The sequence below is a fragment of the Bidens hawaiensis genome, unplaced genomic scaffold, assembly GCF_021521415.1.
Source record: "Bidens hawaiensis isolate Kalapana, Puna unplaced genomic scaffold, B.hawaiensis_p1.1 tig00013121_1, whole genome shotgun sequence".
In the NCBI taxonomy this organism is placed as follows: domain Eukaryota; kingdom Viridiplantae; phylum Streptophyta; class Magnoliopsida; order Asterales; family Asteraceae; genus Bidens; species Bidens hawaiensis.
Window position 1 is genome coordinate 639787 of NW_027492109.1, and position 7219 is coordinate 647005.

General features: G+C 35.1%; 1 protein-coding gene across 1 annotated transcript; it reads left to right on the forward strand.

Annotated features, from left to right (window-relative positions):
- The first annotated feature begins 832 nt into the window (after positions 1–832).
- Positions 833–2031, forward strand: LOC143543452 (uncharacterized). Its single transcript, XM_077035770.1, has 4 exons — positions 833–1156; positions 1227–1493; positions 1562–1651; positions 1774–2031. Exons 1-4 carry the CDS (start codon positions 833–835, stop codon positions 2029–2031), a joined length of 939 nt encoding a protein of 312 aa, XP_076891885.1.
- The last annotated feature ends 5188 nt before the right edge of the window (positions 2032–7219 follow it).

Genomic DNA, 7219 nt, shown 5'->3' on the forward strand with positions numbered 1-7219 from the left:
AGAAGCGGTCGGACATTCAACCTTTTTAATCAATCGGGTCCCAATCCGAGCCTTGGTTGATCAAACTCCATATGAACGGTTCAAGTAAAAGAAACAGATTAGAACACGTTCGAGTATTTGGGTGCATGCCGTATGCTAAAGTTAATAGTGTACATCTAAAGAAAATTGATGACATGTCAAGACAGCTCGTTTATCTCGCAGTTTGATGAAAACAAAGGGTGGAATTGGGTAAAGAAAGTAGAGAAGAATGACTACGAGCCGGGTATGTTTTCTATTTTTTTTGGGGGGAGGGGGTGCGGTAGACAATGGAACTGGTCAAATCGAACCCACCGAAGAAACTTCTGGAAGCAACCCAGGTAGCCCAAGCTCTGAACTTGCATCATCGGTTCAACCCGAGTCCAACGACTTAGCCGAACCAAGTTATATCGGGCTTAATTCCTCAACCCGCTCTCAATTTCAGTCAACGAGTAATGGGTCACAGGTCCATTCAGGTGAAAATGAGGCCCAAACGGGTCTAAGACGTTCAACCCGAGTCTTGGTCTTACCAAGAAGATTACAAGAATATTATGTGTTACATATTGACTCTGACTATGAGCAATTGCTTGTCACAGCAAGTGATGAACCGAGTAGCTATTTTGAGGCTAAGTGGAACCAAGAATGGGTTCGTGCTATGAATAGCGAGATCGATTCGATAAACAAGAATGAAACATGGAGGTTAGTCGAACTTCCAAAGGGTTGAAAATGTATCGGGTTGAAGTGGGTGTTCAAAATCAAACGAAATGCGGATGGAACAATAAACAAGAACAAAGCTCGGTTGGTTGCAAAGGGTTACATGCAACAACCCGGGATTGACTTTGATAATGTTTTCGCCCCGGTAGCCCGAATTGAGACCGTTCGGCTACTAATTGCATTGGCTGCATCTAATGGGTGGGAAATCCACCATCTTGATGTAAAAACGGCTTTTCTACATGGTATATTGAAAGAAGTTGTGTTCGTCTCACAACCCGAAGGATACGAGAAAAAAGGCGAGAAGGCAAAAGTTTACAAGTTGTCAAAGGCCTTGTACGGGTTAAGGAAAGCTCCCCGAGCTTGGAACACAAAGCTCGATAACATCCTACGAAACATGAAGTTTCAAAAATGTTCCAAGGAACAATCGGTTTAGCGAAAGACGGATGGGAAACATTTTTTTATCGTAGCCGTGTATGTGGATGATTTATTTGTGACAGGTACAAGCTCGAGTACAATTTCCGATTTCAAAAAGGGTATGGCGACCAAGTTTGAGATGTCGGATCTGGGAAGTTAACCTACTATCTCGGAATCGAAATATTTCAACGAGAGGATGGGATAGTAATTACACAAGAAGGATGCGCCAAAAGAATTCTAACAGAGACCGGTATGCAAACTGTAATCCGTCTCAGGTCCCGATGGATCATGGTGTGAAATACTCAAAAGCCGAGAATGAAGTCGAACTCGATGCAACCGAGTATCGAAAGGTAGTGGGTTTGTTAAGGTATTTATTACACACTCGTCCGGAAATGACATACTCTGTGGGTATTGTTAGTCAATATATGCAAAGCCCACAGGAATCTCATGGTATAGCAATACGACACCTATTGAGATATTTGAAGAAAACGACGAGTTATGGGATCAAGTACGGGAAGAATGGGTCCAAAAGACTTGCAGGTTATAGTGATAGTAGCCACAACATAGATGAGGATGATGGTAGAAGTACCAGGGGCACGTGTTTTATTACGGCAATCTCCAATTACATAGTGCTCACAAAAGCAAGCGACAGTTGCACTCTCATCGTGTGAAGCCGAGTACATAGCAGCCGCATGTCAAGCTGTATATCTCCGAGAGTTGTTGAGCGAGTTGACTGGAGAAGCATTGCAGAAAGTTGTGATGAAAGTTGATAACACGTCCGCAATAGCCCTTGTGAAAAATCCGGTTTTTCCACAACCAAACAAAGAATATAAAGTCTCGCTTTCATTTTATCCGAGATTGCAACAACGACGGCGAGGTCGATGTTGAGCACATTAGCGGGAAAGAGCAACAGGCCGATATCCTCACTAAAGCACTCGTAAGAATCAAGTTCACGGAGATGCGCGAGTTACTTGGAGTTGAAGACTTTTCTAATCCGAACAGAAATTAGTTGGGTGAATGTTGGATTAATTTATATTCCGGGTCACAAGTCGGTGAACCGGGCCTAAGAGGTTTTAACAAGTCGGTTAAAGTCTAAGGGGTATTATGAAGCATTCTTCCATATGATTGGTGGCCAAGTTCACCTTGTTGGCCAAGTTGACCTTGTTGCCACAAGTTCAGCTTGGTGGCTAAGTTGAGTGGTGCCAGATATTATGTTTGGTGACCAAGTTGGGTTACTAGTATAAATACATGTACAAAGTTAGTGTTAGAAACAACAACAAACAAAACAATCACCACCATCACTACCAAAGATATTGTAATCAGTTTTTTAAGTTATATTTTCTGGTTATAATATAAGTCGGTTATTTCTAAGTTGTGCGTTAATTATCGTTTATCATTCTTGATTTATATCAAGTAAATATTATAGGTTTCCTATAGTTAATTGCGTATCCCAATTAGTTAGGATATTCTTATCACTTTGTAACTATTGGTTTAGGCGTGCACCAACATTATCATTATATCATACTCCGTGGGTAGATTACAAATTAGTTAAAAATCAAGACGTTTCTTGAAGATGAGGCTCTCGACCTTGTTTATTTGGTCCGACAATAGTTTGAGACGTTGCAATAGGCCTTAAGAGATGGCATAACTTTGAGAGTTAGGTTGGTAAACTCTTTTCCTAGAGTCACGAATCTTGCTCTTATGTTGTTGAGGAAGATACCATTGATGTGGTTCAAGCCCCATAAGCAGTGATTCAAAGGTTAGACCCGAACTAGGATATATATCATTTGAAAGTGTATCTTAAATCCATTAAAAGAAAATGGAATCGATTTCACCCATGAATCGTAAGTTGGGTAAGCATTAGAGGAGGAGGCGTCCCATCTATGTATTGAAGGACCTTATATCTTCATGCGTGGAGTTAAAATTGCTTCGCCAAAGAAGAATTCGTGACTTCAACTCCATCAAGAATATGAACTCTTTTGAATGTTCGTAACAATATACATTAGTGTTAAGAAGACTTAGCAAACTCTCTCTTTTAAAGGAGAATCAAATTTCAAGACTAAACCTTGTTTGTATTATTGATTGGGATAGTTACTTACATAACCCCTATTTATAACAGTACAATTCCTTGTTAGACAAAAACAGAAGAAAAACTAACTCAAAAACCGTTAGGTTTGTAAGTAACACAACTAGGTTCTCGTACTTAAGCAAGATTAGTCTAACAATCACCTAGCTTATCTTGCAATACCGAGAATATATCTCATCTCGATAATCTTTAGTTGTGGTAACGCCTTCCAAAGAATGTCGGTCCTTTGACGGTCTCCGCTTACGTGTTTTATCCTGACTTCCTTAGGAATCTGACTTGGTTTTGTTGGTCACCCATTCTTTTCCTTGATTGTTGGTACTTAAATTGAAGTCTTGACTCCAACTTCATGAACCAAAATCTTCATCGTTGAAAAAATAACTTGTAATCTTGTTGTATAAAAGAACACTTACAATTGCTTGTGAGTTGTGAAAAGTTGAATACTCCTACTCTTTTCTTCGTAGTCTGTATCCACAAGAATACAAAAGGCTTTTGACTTTTTACACTCTTTTCCAATTCTTTGATCACAAAACGTAGGGGACCGGGGGTGGTCCGTTATGGGCATCCATCACGCGTGATGCCATCACGAACACCGCCGCCGCTGCCCTCATTACGCGTGATGACCATCACGTGGTGGAGCTCGAGATATGTTACCATTTGGGGTGGGGGGGTGGGTTTCTCCAGGAGCAATTTAACAATCCATGAGGCGATGAAGCCGTCAGCGCGCCGGTGATGCAAATGACTTGATTGGTTTCCGGATACATGATTAGTGGTAGGGTGAGTTGTGAGAAGAGAATGGTTGGTTGTGGATATTATTAAAGTTGAAGTAGGAATATAAAGTTTGAATAAAGGAATGAGAGTATTTATAAATGGAAAGTTCACCAACTCACATGTTTCATATGCTCTCTTGAAACAAATACATTATCAAAAATTATACAAAATTAAACAAATATTTATTATATAAAATTAAAAAAATAAATAAACTCATCACATCACACCACCACCCCACTAAATTCCATAACTAGTGATAGATTTGGTTGAGGTGAGGTGTCACCATATCATTGGGTGTGGTGGGTGATGGATATGGAAACCCCCCCCCCCCTCGTATAGAGAGAAATACCAGGGCCAATAACTTTCGCAAATTCGAAGTTCCGGCTACACAACCCAATCAAAAAACCCTTTGTTCTTCAAATTGTCATCGTTAAACGAGAAATAAAACACCCCATTGATCCGACTAATCTTCGTTGTTGGGCCGTTAAAATACCAACAAACTGGTCGCCGGATTCTGTTCTTCACCGCCTACTTCTTGATTTCCGATCACTGATTAAAACCCATTGCAGTCTTCACCTAGTGCCTTACTTGCCGAACTTTTCTTGATCGATAATCCTCGCCTGCGACTTTTCAGTCGAATTAAGCAATCGCCGATTGCTTAAACCTTAACAGCGGTTTCTTCACATTCCTTCTTGAACCAGCCGCTGGAAGAACTAACAATCTGATTGATCGAATTCCCCAGCCCCGCTCATTCTTGATCTTGGCTTCATAGTCATTGATGACCGATTAGGATCTTTATCCTGATTGCCGTTCTTGATCTTCGATTTGGCTTCAGAACCCGCCGCAGAGACTTGTGATTTGTGACAATCACCTTCCTCGTCAGACTCACATTCGATCAGAGATGCCTTGCGCCAGCCAAGAGCTTCACCATGAAGCTTTGATACCAATTAAAGGAGAATTAGATTTAAGTCTAAACCGTGTTTGTATTATTGATTGGGATAATTACTTGATTTATAAAAAATAATACTCTATTTATAATCATTCAATTCCTTGTTAGACAAAAATAGAAGAAAAACTAACACAAAAAACTCATAGGTTTGTAAGTACAACAACTATGTACTCGTACACACAACATTAATCTAACATCTTTATTGTTATTTGTATTTATAATTACATCATAAAGGTACTTGTCATTTATAATTACTCTACTTGATTCTCACAATCAGTACGTTAACTTCATTTGTATTTGATCCAAACCCAATATATATGTAGGGTGAATATCTTAAGAGAACTTTTTGAAATTGAGAACTTTGAGAACCATTTTTGGGCCACAAAAAACCCATACAAAAATTTAAAAAAAATTATAAATAAAAAACAAACGAAAAATTTTAAAAAGTAAAAAAACCAAAAAAGTTTATTTTGCATCCCGGTTTCATTAAAAAATAACAAAAAAACTAATTATACACATATGTATATTTTTATTTAATCTTGATTTACATAATGTACACATTTATACTTTATCATTTATCTTAATTGTACATATCTGTATAAAGAATAAGGTGTATAAACTTAAAAAATACGTATTATACATATATGCATCATTTTCTACACCGATATTTTTTTTTTATTTTTTTTATGAAACGAGGACGAAAAATAATTTATTTTTGTTTTTTTACTTTTTTATTTTCATGTTTTTTTTTGTTTTATAATATATTTTATTTTTCTTAGAAAGAATTTTTTGTTTTTTATGATCCAAAATTGTTCTCAAAGTTCTCAATACCCAAATAAGGATCATAAGAGAACCATTTGAAAATTGAAAACTTTGAGAACCATTAAGGACCATTAAAAAAATATTTAAAAAAATCATAAAGCAAAAAAAAAAATTTTAAAAAGTAAAAAAAAAACCAAAATTCTTATATTTCATTCCGATTTCATAAAAAAACCACTTCGTATTATACACATGTGTATAATTTCATTTAATCCCTAGTTACGTAATGTACACATATTTACATTTATCATTTAACTTAAATTGTACATACGTATTTTTAAAAACATGTATAAAATTAAAAAAATAAGTATTACACATATGTGTATATTTTTGTTAAAACCGATATTTTATTTTTCAAATTTTTTTTATAAAACAGGGATGAAAAATAAAACTTATTGGTTTTTTTTATTGTCTAGTTTTTTTTTTTTATAAATTTTTTGTTAAAAAAAGTGATTTTTGTGGTATAAAATGGTTCTCAAATTTCTCAATTTCAAAATAGTTCTCACATGATCCTAATTATATATATATATATATATAGGGGTGAGATCTAGAAAGAACTCATTTTAAAGTGAGAAATAGAAAACTAGTAAAGAATTATTTTTAACTATTTAAAAAAAATATTTTGTGATTTTTTTTATTTTCTATTTCTAAAAAAGTGATATTTTTACTAAAAAAAACATTGCCGGTGTAGTACTTATGTGCACTAATGCCTATTACATATATACAATACACATTATTGAATATATGCAAATACAATACTAATTTTGTATGCAATACACACTATCGCGTATATGTAATACAACACTAATGCACATATGCACTATATCGATTTTTTTTAATTTTGTATATAATATAACACTATTGCACATATACAATACAAACAATTGCATATATGCTAATCAACACTATTGCACATATAAAATTACACACTAGTGCACATATGCATTAAGAAAAAGTCGATGTATTGCATATATTCATTACAACGAGTTTTCTTTTTAATTTTTTTAAGATTTTTTTATTTAAATATCTTTTGTGATGAAGAACAACAACATATAAGAAGGATGAAATAAAAAAAATAAAAATACTTCATTATCTGTTCTTTAGTTCTCTCTCTAAGGAGGAATTCTCTCTTGATATTTTTTCCTATACATACACACACACACACATATATATCTATAGAGAGAGAGAGGATGGTTCAAGAGAGAAATCATTTTACTGCGAGAAATGCGAGAAGTCTATCTAGACTGTTGAATTTGTCTAATCAATGGTAGATACTTATAATGGCAATCATGTAATAAATAAGAAACTCATTTAGAATGTTATTAATATGAAAAGTGTACCTTGGTCATTTATATATGGGCATTAAAAAGGTCAAACGTCTATTTTTAATGTCAATCTCTTATTTATGTTTAAAAATATTCTCTAATACAAATTCTTCCAAAAATTGTCTTTTA